This window comes from Amphiura filiformis, chromosome 10 (assembly GCF_039555335.1).
Source record: "Amphiura filiformis chromosome 10, Afil_fr2py, whole genome shotgun sequence".
NCBI lineage: Eukaryota > Metazoa > Echinodermata > Ophiuroidea > Amphilepidida > Amphiuridae > Amphiura > Amphiura filiformis.
In genome coordinates this window covers 14,894,247-14,913,285 of record NC_092637.1, presented here as the reverse complement: position 1 = coordinate 14,913,285, position 19,039 = coordinate 14,894,247, and the positions used below count along the sequence as shown (strand labels likewise).

General features: G+C 37.0%; 1 protein-coding gene across 3 annotated transcripts; it reads right to left on the bottom strand.

Annotated features, from left to right (window-relative positions):
* Nucleotides 1-1,670: 1,670 nt before the first annotated feature.
* On the bottom strand, nucleotides 1,671-18,734 carry LOC140162548 (uncharacterized). Of its 3 annotated transcripts, none has more exons than XM_072185802.1 (3): nucleotides 18,510-18,734; nucleotides 5,722-7,701; nucleotides 1,671-4,495 (listed from the first exon to the last, which is right to left on the bottom strand). In XM_072185802.1, the coding sequence occupies exon 3, from the start codon at nucleotides 4,263-4,265 to the stop codon at nucleotides 1,953-1,955; it is 2,313 nt and encodes a 770-aa protein (XP_072041903.1). In that variant the 5' UTR covers nucleotides 4,266-4,495; nucleotides 5,722-7,701; nucleotides 18,510-18,734; the 3' UTR covers nucleotides 1,671-1,952. The 3 variants fall into 3 exon arrangements, with proteins under 3 accessions (XP_072041903.1, XP_072041902.1, XP_072041904.1); XM_072185801.1 differs by having other exon boundaries at nucleotides 7,599-7,701; XM_072185803.1 differs by lacking the exon at nucleotides 5,722-7,701.
* Nucleotides 18,735-19,039: the final 305 nt, after the last annotated feature.

Sequence of the window (19,039 nt, the reverse complement as noted above, 5' to 3'; positions counted from 1 at the left end):
AAAAAATCACAGCTGTTTGGTAATCTCAGAATACAGGGTGTCCAAAAATATGTTCAAATTTTTTTACAATTCAACATATTTTGAACTGAAACATTTTACCCCTAACCCATACAGAAAAAGTAAGTCCATATTTAGATGCCTCATCAAATTTCCTCTCAGAAAATGTATACTTTGACTATGATAGGATAAGTAATTAAATATTTACAGCAACTTTTAGATTTTGAAGACATCCGCATTGCTTACTACAGTGTTTAATATGAAAACGGGTAGTTTTGTACGTAAAAGTTTGTATTTTATAGACTAAACCAATCATAAAGAGTTCAAAATGATTAAAACAATTAGCATAATTAATAACCTTTCACAAGAGCTCTTAACCATGCCTGTAGCCCATATGGATGCAAAGATATGATCAGTTGATTCAACGTGCACACACAAAATCTATATTTCTCATCATAGACTTTGTACATACCGCCACCGCCACAACCGCCACCGCCACAACAACCACCTCGGCCATTCTGAACTCAAAAAATTATAACTCCACTATCTTAGCTGATAAACAATTCTCCTTTGGAGGTCTGTTAGGTCACTCATTTAGCTACAAAATGACACCAAACACACTACAATACCTTTTGTTTAAGCAGAGATATAACAATTTGAACGAGTCTCGATTTGGAAAAGCGTAACAAAACCACCATTTTTGGGTGGCGAGTTCAAAACGCGTGGCCTTATATCAGTTTCAAATTTGCCGCCTTTGGCCCCCATGGATCAGATCGTGTCATATTTAACACATACTAAATACATGCTCAGACTTGAGATGAAGTGAGAAATCTATGTTTGCGATATATTTCTTGCAATACACACAAATGCTCTGACTTCAGATGACGATTAAGATCTCCCTTTATGAAATAGTTCTTGCAATAATTACACAAAATTACATGGTCAGACTTCGCATGAATTTTGAGATCTTCCTTTGTGAAATATTTGTGGCAGTAGACACATAAATGCTCAAATCTGAGATGACGTGTAATGTCTTCTTTTGTGAAATATTTCTTGCAATACCATGAACACTGGCATACTACATGCTCAGACTGCATGTGCATTGCAAGATCGTTCTTTGAGAAATACTTCTTGCAAAACGTACATTCCTTTAAATGCTCAGACTTGATATGAATTTTGAGATCTTCCTTTGTAAAATATTCCTGGCAGTGACGAGCTTCCCTTTTTGAATGCGATTTGCAATACCTGCATTCATGTTCAGACTCAAGATGGAGTTTTAGATCGTTTGTAAAATATTTTGTGCAATGCACACAAAAATGCTGACTTCAGATGACGATGAATTTCTTCCTTTATACTTCTTGCAATATTCACACAGTTACATGGGCAGACTTCACATGAATTTTGAGATCTTCCTTCGTGAAATATTTCTGGCGGTAGTCACATACATGCTCTAACTTCAGATGACCATGATCAGTGGCGGCGCCAGGAAATTTTTTTTCGGGGGGGCATTAGGGGGGGCAAAGTGAATTTCAGGGGGGGCAAAATCAACAAAATTTGTGCAAAATTACTGTAAAAAGTGGAAATTTTCGTAATTTTGGGTTTTTCTGGGGGCAACAGGGGGCAAGAGCTCCGACTGGGGGCATTTGCCCCCATGCCCCCCTGCGTGGCGCCGCCACTGACCATGATGACGATGAAGAGCTCCCTTTATGATATACTTATTCACACATAATACCATGGTCAGCCTCCAAGTGAGATCTTCCTCCAATGTAAAATGTTTTTGGCAATAGACACATACATGTACATGTTCAGACTTGAGATGGTGTTTAATGTCTTCTTTTGTGAAATATTTCTTAGAATACTGGCATACTACATGCTCAGACTGCATGTACATGTGTACATTCCTTTAAATGCTCACACTTGAGATGAAGTGTCATATCTTCTTTTGTGAAATATTTCTACTGGCATACTACATGCTCAGACTGTGTGTGACTTGCAAGATCGTCCTTTGGGAAATACTTCTTGCAACACGTACATTCCTTTAAATGCTCAGACTTGAGATGAATTTTGAGATCATCCTTCGTGAAATATTTCTGGCAGTAGTCACATAAATGATCTGACTTCAGATGACGATGAAGATCTTCCTTTCTGACATACTTCTTGCAATATTCACACACAATTACAATTACATGGTCAGACTTCACATGAATTTTGAGATCTTTCTTTGTAAAATGTTTTTGGCAATAGACACATAAATGCTCAGACTTGAGATGGTTTGCAATGTCTTCTTTTGTGAAATATTTCTTACAATACTGGCATAGTACATGCTCAGACTGCAGATGATTTGGGAGATCTTCCTTTGGGAAATATTTCTTACAATACACACATAAATGCTCAGACTGCATGTGACTTGCAAGATCGTCCTTTGGGAAATAATTCTTGCAACACGTACATTCCTTTAAATGCTCAGACTGGAGATGAAGTTTGAGATCATCCTTCGTGAAATATTTCTGGCAGTAGTCACATAAATGCTCTAACGTCAGATGACGATTAAGATCTCCCTTTATGAAATAGTTCTTGCAATAATTACACAAAATTACATGGTCAGACTTCACATGAATTTTGAGATCTTCCTTTTTTGTAAAATGTTTTTTGCAATAGACACATACATGTTCAAACTTGAGATGGCGTGTAAGGTCTTCTTTTGTGAAATATTTCTTACAATACTGGCATAGTACATGCTCAGACTGCAGGTGAATTGCAAGATCTTCCTTTGGGAAATACTTCTTGCAACACGTACATTTCTTTAAATTATCAGACATGAGATGAATTTTGAGATCTTCCTTTGTGAAATATTTCTGGCAGAAGTCACATAAATGTTCAGACTTGAGATGAAGAGAGAGATCTTCCTTTATTAACTGCTTGCAATAAACACATAAATGCTCCAACTTGAGATGACGATGAAGATCTTCCTTTATAATACATTTCTTGCAATAGGCACACTCATGTAAATGCTCAGACTTGAAATGAAGTGTCATGTCTTCTTTTGTGAAATATTTCTTACAATACTGGCATAGTACATGCTCAGAATGCTGGTGAATTGGGAGATCATCCTTTGGAAAATACTTCTTGCAACACGTACATTCCTTTAAATGTTCAGACTTGATATGAATTTTGAGATCTTCCTTTGTAAAATATTCCTGGCAGTAGTCACATAAATGCTCTGACTTGAAATGGAGTGTAATGTCTTCTTTTGTGAAATATTTCTTGCAATACTGACACAGTGCATGCTCGGACTTCTTGTGAATCGGGAGATCATCCTGTGTAAAATACTTCTTGCAACATGGACATTCATGTGTATGCTCAGACTCAAGATGATGTGTAATGTCTTCTTTTGTTAAATATACTTTTTTGCAATACATACATTTATGTAGTGCATGCTCGGACTGTCGATGAAGTTTGAGATCTTCCTGTGTGAAATACCTTTTACAAGGCATACATAAATGTTCTAACTTGTGATGAAGGTTGAGAGCTTCCCTTTTTAAAAAATGCGATTTGCAATACCTACATTCATGTTCAGACTCAAGATGCTTTTTTAGATCATTTGTAAAATAGTTCGTGCAATACACACAGAAATGCTCGGACTTAAGATGAAATTTAAGATCTTCCTTTGTGAAAAGCGTCTTGCAATACACACATGCAACATGTAAATGCACAGACTCAAGATGAAGTTTGATATCTTCCTTTGTGAAGAACTTCTTGCAATTGCTACATGCGATATGCTCCGACTGCTGATGAATTTTAAGATCATTCTTTGTTAAATACTTCTTACAATACACACAGTAATGCTCATCAGTAAGATGACTTTCCACATCTATGTATTGATAACCTGGACCACAATATGTGCAGGTATGTATAGTTTTTAGGTGTTTATTGACCTTATCTTCAGGTATGAGTAGGTAGCAAATGTCACACTTAATAAGCTGACAGTGTTGATTTGGAAGTGATGTGCTATGCTCTGCCTCTAATATTAAGTACTGGTTATTTTTACTGCTTTGTATCGACGGTGGCACGTCTGCCACTCTGCCTCTGGTGTACATGTATCTCTTCTTATATGCAAGCCTACTCCAATGACACAAACGTTTAGTTACTGCGGCAGATGCTTTGCCATGGTAGCTTCTTAGATGTCGGTTTTTATGTCTCTTGAAACGCTCAAAAGAAGCAAACTGTTTCGTGCAATAACTACATTTGAAACTGGCAACGTATCTCATTTTGATCTACATCTACACCAGAGTTAAACTAGATCAAATTGTTTCAATTGTGTATAATAAATGCTATTCTGCTTTTCAAGCACAACTGTAGTCATTAATACTCCTTTAGAATAATAAGTTCAAGCTACCATTTTTGGATGAATATCTCCTTGAAGCTTCCTTGGTTGAAGTTGGTTCACAATATGGTGTTCATCAACACTAGAACAGGTGCCAATGTTTGTCAATCACTTCTGTAAAGGAGCCAAAGCAAACGCATAACAAAAATTAGGAACAAGTAAAAGTTGTGTATTTCATGACATTTATTCACCCAAAAATGATGAGGGGTGTGCCATCACCTTTGTCACCTCCCTCTTACCAAAATCAAAATTTACTTTACCCCAATACACAAACTTATTGCACCTCTAAATGATGTGCAGACTTAATGTGGGTTGTCAGTATAGAATGCTCGACTTCTTCATGACAGTAAGGGCAGCTTTAAATGGTGCTTAAAACTACCAATTTTAAAATGCTTCTGGCAAATACATGTATGACAATAGTGTTCTGAGACTAGATGCCTTTAATCTGTCAATCTTTGTATTGAAAACCTGGGCCACAATACCAGCAGGTGTGGATGTTCTTTACATGCTTAGCCAAAGGCTGTGGTGAATCAAAGATTGGGCTATTCAATTAAAATCAACACTCCCCTCAGGGGAACCATAAATTTCAAATGGAATGAACTCATTAGGCAGCTGCATTTGAAACTCACTCTCCCTCTGTGGAAGATTCGGGATGAATCTTTCTCAGAGGGTGAATGAAATCAAAATGGAGCTGCCTAATTTGCTCATTTCATTTGAAAATCATACTCCATTTTCTACGGGGGAAGTGTGGAGTTTAATTGGAATAGTATATTGTGTTGCAGTGTGAACATTTACTTTTGTGGTAAGTCTGCTTGTGTAATTTGAGACTTCTCTTGTGTGAAACACTGCTTGCAATATGCACATAAATGCTCCGACTGTAAATGATGTTTGAGTTTTTCCGCATTGTAATACTCATTGCAATACTCGCATCATCATATATGCTCCAATTTCAGATGAATTTTAAGATCTTCCATTGTGAAAAATGTATGACAACAGCCACATAAATGCTCAGATTTGAGAAGAGATTTTCCTTTGAGATATACTTCTGGCAATAGACACATAAATGCTCTAAATTGCTATAACGACCAACTTCTTCCTTTGTGAAATATAGATTTGTGCAATATTCGCATCCATGTAAATTATGCTCAGACTTGAGATGAAGTATGATTTCTTCGTTTGTGAAATATTTCTTGCACTACTCACGAGGTACATGCATAGACTGCAGATGAATTGGGAGATTTCCTTTTGTGAAATGCTTAAATACACATAAAATGCTCAGATTGCAGATGAAGTGAGAGATCTTATTTATGTTTGCGATTTATTTCTTGAAAATTACGCACATTTAAATGCTCTGATTTCAGATGATGATGAATTTCTTCCTTTATACTTGTTGCAGTATTCACACACAATTGGTCAGACTTCACATGAATTTTGAGATCTTCCTTTGTAAACTGTTTTTTGCAATAGACCCATACTAAGTACATGCTCAGACTTGAGATGGTTTGCAATGTCTTCTTTTGTGAAATATTTCTTACAATACTGGCATAGTACATGCTCAGACTGCCGGTAAATGGCAAGATCGTTCTTTGGGAAATACTTCTTGCAACACGTACATTCCTTTAAATACTCAGACTTGAGATGAATGTTGAGATCTTCCTTTGTAAAATGTTTTTTCTCAATAGACACTTCCATGCTCAGACTTGAGATGGTTTGCAATGTCTTTTTTTGTGAAATATTTCTTGCAATACTGGCATACATGAAGTACATGCTCAGATTGCAGGTGTATTGCAAGATCTTCCTTTGGGACATACTTCTTGCAACACGAACATTCCTTTAAATATTCAGACTTGAGATGAATTTTGAGATTATCCTTCGTGAAATATTTCTGGCAGTAGTCACATAAATGCTCTGACTTCAGATGACGATGAATTTCTTCCTTTATGAAATACTTCTTGCAATATTCACACACAGTTAGTACATGGTCAGACTTCACATGAATTTTAAGATCTTCCTTCGTGAAATATTTCTGGCAGTAGTTACACAAAATATGTTCTGACTTCAGATGACGATGGAGATCTTCCTTTATGATATACTGCTTGCAATATTCACACACAATTACATGGTCAAACCTCACATGAATTTTGAGGTCTTCCTTATTTGTAAAATGTTTTTTTTTATAAACTCATATACATGTTCAGACTTGATATGGTTTGCAATGTCTTCTTTTGTGAAATATCTCTTGCAATACTGGCATAGTACATGCTCAGACTGCATGTGAATTGCAAGATCGTCCTTTGGGAAATACTTCTTGCAATAGGTACACGAATGGAGATGCATTTTGAGATCTTCCTTTGTGAAATATTTCTGGCAGAAGTCACATAAATGTTCAGACTTGAGATGAAGAGAGAGATCTTCCTTTGATAACTGCTTGCAATAAACACATAAATGCTCCAACTTGAGATGACGATAAAGATCTTCCTTTATAATACATTTCTTGCAATAGGCACACTCATGTAAATGCTCACACTTGAAATGAAGTGTCATGTCTTCTTTGTGAAATATTTCTTGCAATACTGACACAGTGCATGCTCGGACTTCATGTGAATCGGGAGATCATCCTGTGTAAAATACTTCTTGCAACATGGACATTCATGTGTATGCTCAGACTCAAGATGATGTGTAATGTCTTCTTTTGTTAAATATACTTTTTTGCAATACATACATTTATGTAGTGCATGTATAGTATGTATAGTTTTTAGGTGTTTATTGACCTTATCTTCAGGTATGAGTAGGTAGCAAATGTCACACTTAATAAGCTGACAGTGTTGATTTGGAAGTGATGTGCTATGCTCTGCCTCTAATATTAAGTACTGGTTATTTTTACTGCTTTGTATCGACTGTGGCACATCTGCCACTCTGCCTCTGGTGTATCTCTTATATGCAAGCCTACTCCAATGACACAAACGTTTAGTTACTGCGGCAGATGCTTTGCCATAGTAGCTTCTTAGATGTCGGTTTTTATGTCTCTTGAAACGCTCAAAAGAAGCAAACTGTTTCGTGCAATAAATACATTTGAAACTGGCAAAGTATCTCATTTTGATCTACACCAGACTTAAACTAGATCAAATTGTTTCAATTGTGTATAATAAATGCTATTCTGCTTTTCAAGCACAACTGTAGTCATTAATACTCCTTTAGAATAAAAAGTTCAAGCTACCATTTTTGGATGAATGTCTCCTTGAAGCTTCCTTGGTTGAAGTTGGTTTACAATATGGTGTTCATCAACACTGAAACAGGTGCCAATTGTTTGTCAATCACTTCTGTAAAGGAGCCAAAGCAAACGCATAACAAATATTAGGAAGTTTAGGAACACCATGTTTAAAGTAAGCTACATTTTTTGTTTTCACTGAATGACCACCTCCCCGTCACTAGTTTTGCACTGATGCCAGTAGCATAGCCAGGATTTCAGTATGAGGGGGCAAAGCCAAATTTTCATCCCCATTTGTCTATTTTTTGTCCCATTTTTAGTCATTTTAAGGATATTTTACCCTTTGCTGTCCCCATTTGATCAATGACATTTTTCTGTGGGGGGAAATCCCCCCCGGCTCCCCTGGCTATGACCATGACTGATGCTATGTATACATGATCTACTTTCGAAGTAGAATGCCAACCAGGCCCTGGCCCAAAACATGAATTATCTATACTCTGAGGGAGTTTGGTCAGTCACTCAGAAGTGCCCTGTGTTGCCTGCCCACACCCTGCTGAACGAGAGGCATTTTTAAAGGGGTACTGCACCCCTGTGGTAATTTGTGACAATTTTGCATTTTTCTCAAAAAATAATAACACACTGGTAACAAAAGTTATACATATTTTTGGGGCAAGGAATCCAATTACTACACTGAAATTTCAGTGACTCAAGACAAACGGTTCAGTATATATAATAGGAAACGAGACATCTTAGCAGTACCTTATTTCTTATCATAAATAACAAACTGCTTGTGATGGGTCACTGAAATTCCAGTGTAGTAATTGGATTCCTTTTGTTACCACTGTGTTATTAGTTTTTGAGAAAAATGCAAAAATAGACACAAATTTATCGAGGGGTGTAGTACCCCCTTAAGGGAGAGTATAAATGGGAGAGAACATAGACCACCAAATTATTTAGGTTTATCTATCATTTAGCGGAATCTGTAATCATGACCGTAGTGAAATAATGTAAACCGGTCTTGATAGATAATTATGCATAATTTTAATCAATATTTTCACTACTATATATAATATATTATAAAAACTTCTTTCATGGAACTTGCTAATTCATTAACAGCAGAGAGAAACATGCACACCGCATCTTATCTCATCCCACTATCTATTGTTAATGAAAAGGCAAAAAAGAGGTGTATTAATTCCACAAAGATTCAAAATTAAAATTACAATTAAAACTCTGCATAGGCCTACTGTCACAGTGTACATGTACCGGTAAATGTATATTTTATAGGATTGGTTTAAAATTCTGTTGGAATCTTTGATATAAAATCCATAACTTCCAATTTTTGACATGGACCCGGCATGTCAAAAATTATACATATGATACTTTAGTTTTTACACAAAAAATATTTTATTGAAAACCCTCTTATTTTTGGACTCAGACTTTGCTCAGACCCAGGGGGGTACTCAGTAGTGAGTACAATAACCAAACAAGGTGGTTCTTGCCTGCTTTCGCGACCGCTTGCTTTTGCGATTACTTTTGGTAGAAGTAAATGAACCTGCAACAACCCATGGTGATTTGCCTATTCAATTTGAGCTTGATTGGACCAATATTGAAATTTACATGATCACACGCCTCATTATGTAACATCATCAACGTAAAATCAATGGTGTACAATGATGATCAAGAGCCACAAATAATGTTTGGATTATTTGTGGTTTGTAGTTATATTTTTGATTGTGTTGTTTTTATATGTGACTTACGGTGCTAGATTGCCTCCATTTTGTTACAATCAAATACCTGAAAATAAGTTGAGTTCTAAATTCACCTCATTTGATCTTAAGAAACACACGATTCGTCCCATTCTCAATGTACCACAGCATCAATGACAGTTCAGTACTTACCTTAAATGGAGGCAATCTACACCGTATTAAAGTCATAAAAACAACACAATCAAAAATATAACTACAAACCACAAATAATCCAAACAATATTTGTGGCTCCTGCCCTGAGCCATAGCAGCCACACGTGGTCTAATTCTGCATAAAACCGGGCCACGTTATTTCTACAGATCTGCTGCGCATTCAAATTGCATTGTATTGCATCGTAATTTCATTTGTGTCCATGCTAATTATGTTTACACAACATGAACTCACGTGTTTTCAAGCAAATTTGCCGATAATAGGTGATCAAAAGCGATCGGAATGTTACAAAAGTACAGATCGCATTCATCAGCTTACTTCATATGAGATGATCTTTGGAAAAATACGGCATAATTTGTCATGGTGCTTGCGGAATGCAGTAAAATACTAAAACGATGCTGCAATTCATGATTGACAACTAAAAATTGGCGTGTCGTTCGTATATTCTCCGCTGTCAATTTCTTATCCACTCACTAATCTTAAGCTTTGTGTTGATTACGTAATGTGTGGAGGCAAATTGTAAAAGTACAATGAAATAATGAGTAGTAGGCGGGCTCCGGGCGGGTTTCTTCTTCGTCTTACGTAACAGTATTGTTCTCCAAAAAAACCGGAAGCGCTACATATGGCGCTTTAGCTGAAATACAGCAAGATAAGGCCAAATAAAAAATAAACATGTTTCACGTCCCCTCCCGCTTCCTTTTTTGAGGTTTCCTCAAATATATTTGAAATTTTTGAAATTCAGTTTTAACTTTTCGAAAAATATGTCTAGGATTGAGTTGGGATGATTTCTATAGGCTTGTTAAGATACAAGACACATTTTAGGAAAGTTTTGTGATCATTTATAGAGGGGGTGTAACTCTCAGAACAACAAATAAAAAAGGGCCTCCTCCTTTTTCCAGTCATTATTGTATACGCTAACAGGGCCGGCGCAACCTATGCGACAGGTCAGGCGATCGCCGCACCAGTTTTGATCAAAGAAAAAAAAAAAAAAAAAAAAAAAAAAGAGAGAGAGAGAGAGAGAAAAGGAAGAAAGAAAGAAAGAGAGAAAGAAAGGAAAACGTATGCAACAAATCAGGCGGATTGAGTTCAGAAATGCAAAATTTCCCTGGGCAAGGGATGCTGCCCTTCCAACACACTGGACCCTGTATTGGTCATAACTTTACAGAGCGCGGTTTAGGGGAAGCGGCCCTCCTCCACAAAAAAGAGGAAATGAGAGAAGAGAAAGGGAAAAAAGCGAAAAAAAGGAGAAAAAGAGAAAAGGAGTTGAGAAAAAGTTAAATTGCACGTAATTGAGTAGGTCCATGCCTAAAATAACGCACAGTCGGGTCGATCGGAAGTAGGCTAGGCCTGCAATTATTTTAGGCGTTGCTTTAAGGCGGGTCCTCGTATACCAAAAGCATGTGCAAATTACTGCAGGCCCGCCGATATGCCCGAAATAGGCCCATTTTCACTAGACGACACTAATAGGGAAAACTTGTTCACGAAAGGCTTCACGGACGGGCCGTCATTTACAAATATTTTCGGCTTTTTCAACATGTTCTATACTAAAATTTTACACACTAATAGTTCCAAAATGGTCCACCAAATCGCTTCAGTTAGGTCTTCATTTTGCAAAAAAATTTCCAACTTCTCTGGGGGGAATATCCCCCGGAATATCCCCTTCAGACACCCCCTTGCGCAGTGGATAAACAAGTGTCCATTTTCGCTCTGCTTTCAACATTTGCCAATTTATATTTAAAACAATTTATAGGCCTACAACAATAGGGAAACGAAAGGCTTCATGGCCCGTCATTTCACAAATTTTCAGCTTTTTCAAACTAAAATTGTACACAGTTATAGTGCCAAAATGGTCCATCAAATCGCTTCAAGTAGGTCTTTATTTTGCAACATTTCCTCAGACACCCCCTGCGTAGTGCATAAACAAGTGGCCATTTTCACTTCTGCTTTCAACATTTGCCCATTTATGTTTAAACATAGGCCTACAACAAGTGGGAAAACTTGTCCACGAAGGCTTCATGCCATGACATTTCACAAATTTTCGGCTTTTTCAAACTAACATTCAAGACAAAATGGTCCACCAAATCGCTTCAAGGTCTTCATTTTGCAAAAGTTTCTTACTTCGGAGGAGGGCACATCCCCTCAGACATCCCCTGCGTCGGCATAATCATGACGTGATAAAGCTTTCAGCGCACATTTTTTACATTTACGATATTTTATTTTAACGCACTCCGGGGAGCAGTCCTGGATCCGCCCTTGACACCTTGTATATATTGATGGGTCTACTTTCAAATTCTCAGCGGCACCCCCCTTTCCCGGGTTTATAATTTGAAGTTCTTAATAATGCATATTTACCATTGCAAATTGGGGGAAAATTATAATAGAGCGAATTTTTTGTGTATGTGATTCTCGCGCAACCGGGACCTTATTTTGGTGTTAACTTAAGCCTAGAATATCCGCAAATTTGTTTAAAAACAACAGGAAATGGCCTCTAAGCGCATCCAGAAACAAAAATTTTCCAGGGGCCCTCCAGCGGGCCCCTGCACCCCACGCCATTAGACGCTCCGCTCGCATCGCTCCCTACGCTCGAATGGGATAGTATATTTCTAGCGCCGCACCACTTATAAATCCCTTGCGCCGGGCCTGGCTAAAACAGCTCTAAGTATGGGTATTTACACCAATTTTGCGATAAAAAATAGAAACTAAAAAGCCCCCTCTTCCTCCTTTTTTTCTAAAACCCGGACATGAAACATGTTATTTTTTTTACTTGGCCTATTAATGTAAGAGCTAATGTAAACCTGTATTTAGGTATGCCAGGTGAATTTAAATTTGCCATCAAACTGCATCATTTTATAATCAAATTAAAGCCCTTGAGTAAAGAAAGCCAAAACTGAAAACTTTTTTGTCATAGCACTTTCCGTGGCAAAGTTACATCTTTTCAAAGATCCACTTTCATCAAAAAGATTCTGCCAGGGGGGCCGGCCAAGATTGACTGAATTTTGACGTCGTCATTGGTTTCACACATAAACACAAAAATGTCTCAAATAATTCCAAAAGTGTATGCATGTTATCAAGCACTATTTTATCAGTCTAAATCCGTTGAGGTTCGATAATGAACCTCATTGTAAGTACTGTTTTTTTTAAATTTTTTGTATGAATAACGCACGATATGTTACGATATATACTGAAAAATTCCCCATGTGTACCAATGCGATTGCGTGGTGTAATGGTTAAGAGTCTCGCCTCCCTCGCAGAGGGTCCCGAGATCGATTCCCAACCCCAGCAATGATTAAAATTTTTCTTCTTCTCTTTTCTTTGAATCTAAAATTATTTATTTTCATGTGAAAATGTATACATTGCACTGGGAAATATATTTTGTGCATTTTTTTTCTGTAATGGGGCCAATAGTAGGCATGTCCACTAAAAATTGAAGTACTTTTAAATTGATTCAGACCTAACTTATTGATGAAAGAAACATTTTGGCGTTTAAATAATCTTAATCGGACGTGTCATTCCAGAGATATGGCCTTTCGAGTGTCACGGTTTTATATAGGGCTGCTAGAACATTTTAAAAGTTAAAGTCCAAAAGGAATACTAACAGAAAGTGCAACTTTAAGGTACTTTTTCTTAATGTATTTATTAACTAGCTTATCTGGAACATTATATTTGCTTATAACAACATGAAAATAAGATCATCCTGACATACAACAAAAAATATAAGACCTCAAAACCCATGGTTTGTTTGGTGAAACCTCAAGCATGATCATAGATGGCCACCATGGAAAATATCTCCATAGAGGAGATGAACAATAAGTGCATTATTTCAAATGAAAAGCGGTAGTCTTAAACAGTGTTCAATCTTTTAAGGTCAGCACATTTTATCTTCAAAAATTATTATATTTCATCATGGCATAAGTTTGGTAACATTAATCACTACCAATTTTGAGAAATTTGCTCCAACTCAAAGGTTATCTTTACTACATTGAGCAATACACTGTGTGTGCATGGAAGCCATAATGGATAGCATGTATGAAATGGACATGGTAGTGAGAAGTGCACGGGAAGTGCATGATTTGAGATGGGCATGTAGGCTTAAACATTCTTAAATTTCTTAACATCCTACACATTTTGTCTTCAAAAATAGTTAAATTTTATGAGTATGTAAGTTTGCTTGTCTGATTCACTCCAAATTCGGAGATAATTGCGTTTGAACACCTGATGCGGAATGGTGTCACTTCAACCTGTTGTAGTTCTCATCTCATTAAATTTTTCAATAAAAAAGTTGATCTCTTCATGAAGGAAGGTCCTCTCTATTTACTGACCAAACAGGAAAAAGTTTGGTTAATGTTTTCTGGTGGAATCAGTAATTTCTTGAAACACCCTGATTAAGGCTGGCATTTTCGGTCGGGTAAACGGGTACCCGCCCGAGAATACATTCCCCGGTTAGGAAACACACTCCCCGGATACCCGAAATCAAAAAAAAAAAAAAAAAAAAAAAAAAAAAAAAAAAAAAAAAAAAAAAAAAAAAAAAAAAAAAAAAAAAAAAAAAAAAAAAAAAAAAAAAAAAAAAAAAAAAAAAAAAAAAAAAAAAAAAAAAAAAAAAAAAAAAAAAAAAAAATTTAAGATATTTTGTTATTTTTAATATGAAAATTGATCATTTGTATTCATGTCATAGTCTATTAATGATTTCAAAATGCATTCAAATTCAATACATTTTGAAATCATTAATAGACTATGACATGAATACAAATTATCAATTTTCATATAAAAAATAACAAAATATCTTGAATTTTTTTTTTTTTTTAGGTCAACCATGAATGATCCTGGCATTTAGGTCTAGGTCCAGAGACACTATAAAACCGAAAAAAAAAAAAAAAAAAAATTTAAAAAATTTTTTTTTTTTTTTTTTTTTTTTTATTTGGTACCTGGTTACCCGCCCGAAAATTGCGGCGGGTACCCGGGTACAAAATTACCCGAAAATGCCAGGCCTAACCCTGATATAGGCCTACATTTGGATCAAAACAAGTCATGTACGCCATTTAACAGGCCTGGGATTTCTTGTATCGATCAGTTTCTCCATAGACAATACGTGTGTGAGTCCACGCACACAGTGAATGAAAAATCGTTCTAGTGGAAACTGTATTGACAGTGGGCATCCCTACCAATAGACCTAAAAGCGCATCTTGGCTCGGGAAAAAAATAATTGCGTCCAATGTGCAGGCAGTGTTGCCGTCATATTGTCTGTTTTGTTTACGCTTTTGGCTGTTGCCACATTGAATAATGTCGTCCACCATCGTCTGGATTCTGCTAGCAAAATTCCCCAAAACAGCATTACGGGGGTGTTTCTAGATCTTAGTCTCATGATGATAGCAGCTTTTGTTAATGGAACTGCTATCAAAATCCCTCTAAAATTCCATGTGTGAGTGTCTCATCACCATAAAAAATCATATATTTGGGTCAAGTGAAGTATAGAAAACATACATGTACATGTATAATTTATGTAGGTTTCCTTGACCGACCTGTTCTTGAAAAAATTGAAATTTCTATGTAAATATGTATTGTGTTTGGTCCCCGGTCTAGGCGAATTTTGCTGACTAGCAAATGTGTTAACTTAAGGCCAAGGTTTGCCTGGCATACCTACTGTATTTTAGCTAGAGTATCTCGAGCTAACAGTAGACTGCGGAACTCAGTCCTCAATGATAGTCAGTCATTTATCTTTTGGTCGTTATATGACTATCATTTGAGGACTGAGTTGTTATGATATATCTTCCGAGGAGCAATTTCAGACAATAGTTAGGGGTTCATTCATATATTTTCATGACTAAACGGTTGTTTATGCCCGAGGGGCCGCTTATGCCCGAGGGCATAAACAACCGCTTAGTCATGAAAATATATGAATGAACCCCTAATTTATAGTCATTAAAATATATGAATGAACCCCGTTCATACATACCAGAACATTTTGTGATGCTTATGTCATCAAAATAATAACAAAAAATTACGAGTAACATTATTAAAAACATGATTTTCCTTGCATTTTCCCTACCCGGCGATCTCACATCCAGGACACCGGGCACGGCGGGCATAAACGCTGTTTATGCCCGTTCTGGTGCACCAGAACGAAATTACAACACATTGATTGTCTATGGAGCAGTGTAATATACACATAAGGCGATTGAAACTTGATGTTGAGTTTAGCGTCCCATTTTTTTCAGCTCATAATGAGGCAACTATTTCATTATTCATTATTCATTATTTTCACGGTTTCATTATCAGCGGCCTTTTACCAATCCTTACGCGCTTTTGTTCATTCTAATTGGGTATCGCCAGTCGCAATATACAAATGTAATAATGTAACAAACACACATAAACATTTATAAATGTATAATTATCTTGCTTTTTGTTTTTCAAGTTTTAAAACAAACTAAATGTATTCCGAAGTATACCATGCCAGTCTTCTTCACTCTAATTTGTACTAACCTCTCCGTATACATTTGAGGATAGGGGGAAATTGGGGGGGATTGACTCATTAAATACAAAAATAATAATCATGCAGAACATTATGAAATAAATTTTTGGCACCAATTTGTCAAAACTAGGTCTTCCTAGTTAAATTATTTACAACATCAACAATCTGGTAAAAACATTTTGGCTAAGTTGATTTCTCTTATACTTAGTCTACCCTAGTATCCCAAAGGTATAATTGAAATAATTGGATAGAGCAAGGGTCAAAAACCTGTATATTTTTAATGCTAAAATATTTAGATGGATTCATCTAATAGTTCTCAAGGCTTTCTATAGTTTTTGAGGGGTTCAAATACAAAAAATGGGTTTAAAAATTTTGCAGAACAAGTTTTCTTTCTGGTTTAGTAGTAATTTGCAAAATAATGACTTATTTTCAGATTTTACATCTCAAACGCTGCACAAAATTCATAACGCTGGCGGTGGACACTAAACTCAGAATCAAGTTTCAAGTGCCTAATCATGCATAACTCGCAAACGCAAAATCGGAATCAACTGAAATTTTGGGAATAAGCTTTTTTCGCGGATATCTACTGAAAAATGTCATAAAAAGAGGATGCTAGGATCACGAAATACTCCTTTAAGTTACATCCTTGCGACTATAATCATAATAATAATAATAATGAATGGTTCTTTTAAGGCGCAAAATCTTCCGTGGAACTCAGAGCGCGCAAACACATGAAAAAGACAAACAAACAAAGAAGCAATTAATTCTGTGAATCTGGAAATGCTTGACGAAAGAGATGGGTTTTAAGTTGCTCGAGAAACACTAGCCACAAATTTGCTCACGGATGCCCTCGCATTCGTGGCTAGTGTCCTTCGCCCGAATATCGGTCGGTAAACAAATTACGTAAGCTTACCGTTACGTAATGTCATTGTAATAACAATAGGCAATTCTGAAATACCCCCTAAATACCTCCTTGTACATAGCTTTACCTACCAATTGGTTACTATGCGTGTTGCTGACGTAATTCTCAGTTCTATGTGTCATTCCAGGTGCATTTAGGTAGATATTTCATCACTATTTCTAGAGAAATTGCTCCAATATTTTCCGGTGATCGGCTTGCTTCACCATTTTGTCACGAAGTAAGGTCAGAGAGATGCAGGTGGTGAACGCCGTGCATTCTCTAAATTCAGTAAATATCCTTTGTCAGCCGTGTAATTGAATGGGATTATTTTGAAATTTAACACCGCTGACCATCTCACAAACCAATAGGCCTATGTTAATAAATAATATTAATACAAGCTAAAACCGTTGGGGTTCGATAATGAACCCCACAAAACTAACCTTCAAATTAATTAAATACTATAAAATTTGATTTTACTGGGTGAGAGTCGCTCTGACGTAATTCGCCGTGTTGGTTAGGCTCCGATCACTCAGTGTGCCAATTTAATGGCGCGTACCAGTGATCACGGCAGCTGCGAAATTCATTCCACTTGTGTGGAAAGTGCCATCATGTGCACGCACGGCTGAGCAGTTTTGCCGTCTCTTTCTACCATGCATGTCATTCTTACGCCTGACTGAGGGCACCAGTCTAAGGTCAGGTCACGTCATCAAGTAAGCTCACGTGATAAGATACTCTCATCTATAGAAGCTGTTAGCCTATGACCTCCCAGTCATTATTCATGAACATTTACCTGCGTCAAATGCTCCCACATGTTGAGGCTAAATTTCTACCATCTTTTCTTCGGCTGTGCAGTCAACAAAAATCAGCTTATATTTGCTTCCAATTTTTAGGATCGTAAGTATCGAAAATGTAAAAAGGTACGGCTCAATACATGCAATAGAATAAAGCTTATAGTGACACGCTTATGAAGTGTGTTTGTGAACTATGAAGCATGTTTACGTCTCGGTACAATTTTATGCATCGGACTATGCACAAGGATTTCATAGCAGCCATCTCTAACGCAAATCAAAGATTTGCATTAGAGTATATGCTCGAACAAGTTTTAAGCTGACGTTTAAATTGAGAAAGTGTGGGGATGTTACGAAGGTTGTTTGGAAGCGAGTTCCAAGCAGTTGGAGCAGCAAAATGAAATGAGCGTTCACCGGCTGATTTAAGGTTAACCCGAGGAGTTTTGAGTAATTTTTCAGAGGATGATCGAAGGGAGCGGGAAATTTGATAAGTGCAAAGCGCAGATGACAGGTATGGTGGTAAAGTGCCATCGAAGTGACGGAAAGCCAGAATAGCAAGTTTAAATTGGATGCGAAATTCGACGGGCAGCCAGTGAAGCTCGATGAGGATTGGTGTAATATGCTCATGCTTTCTTTTTTTGACAATAAGACGGGCCGCACAATTTTGAATACGTTGGAGACGGTTAAGTTGATCAGCAGTGATACCTGTCAAGATGGAATTGCATGAATGTCTGCAGTGTCTTACGTCTTATTACGTCTATCCTTGTCGGTAGGAAAATTCTAGTGTACGTACTGTGTAGTCTAGAGCTGTATTCTCTTCAGGACCGGATTTATTATTAAACTCACCATATAAATAGAATAGATACGGATGAATGGGCTCCGAAACAATTCCAATTTAAACCATACCCGAGCTTCATACGGTATTTTATGCGAACAATCTGAGACTCAGGGCGCTGCCATTTTCTCCTTCTTTAAATCCCATTCTTACGTAGGAGCACCGCTGAAGTCGCAATGGGCCGTTATTGTGGACTCTTTCTTTTGACCGAAAGTCGCATGTGAATTCTTTTTGCCCGATATCAGACTGTCACTAAATTTAATGTCAACTTTTCTTTTACAGTATATTTCCCGGACGACCCCTGTGGCGTAGCTGGGATTTTTTCCAGGGGTGGGGGGGGGGTGCAAGCCTGTATGGGGCGGCAGGGGCGGATCCAGGAATTGTTGATAGAGGGGGCGCCTTTTGGTCGATGACGAAAAAATTGTGTTAAGGGGGTTACCCCCTCGAAAACTCAACGGTTTTGGCCCATTGTTTGCTGTTCATGGCCGAATTTGTTCTTTTTTTTTAATTTCTTTCATTTTTGTATTTCAAGTTAGGCCGG

Bases quoted from the DNA above. Each gene is read 5' to 3' on its own strand.
- LOC140162548 (XM_072185802.1), bottom strand. From the start codon at position 4,265: ATGAGATACGTTGCCAGTTTCAAATGTAGTTATTGCACGAAACAGTTT.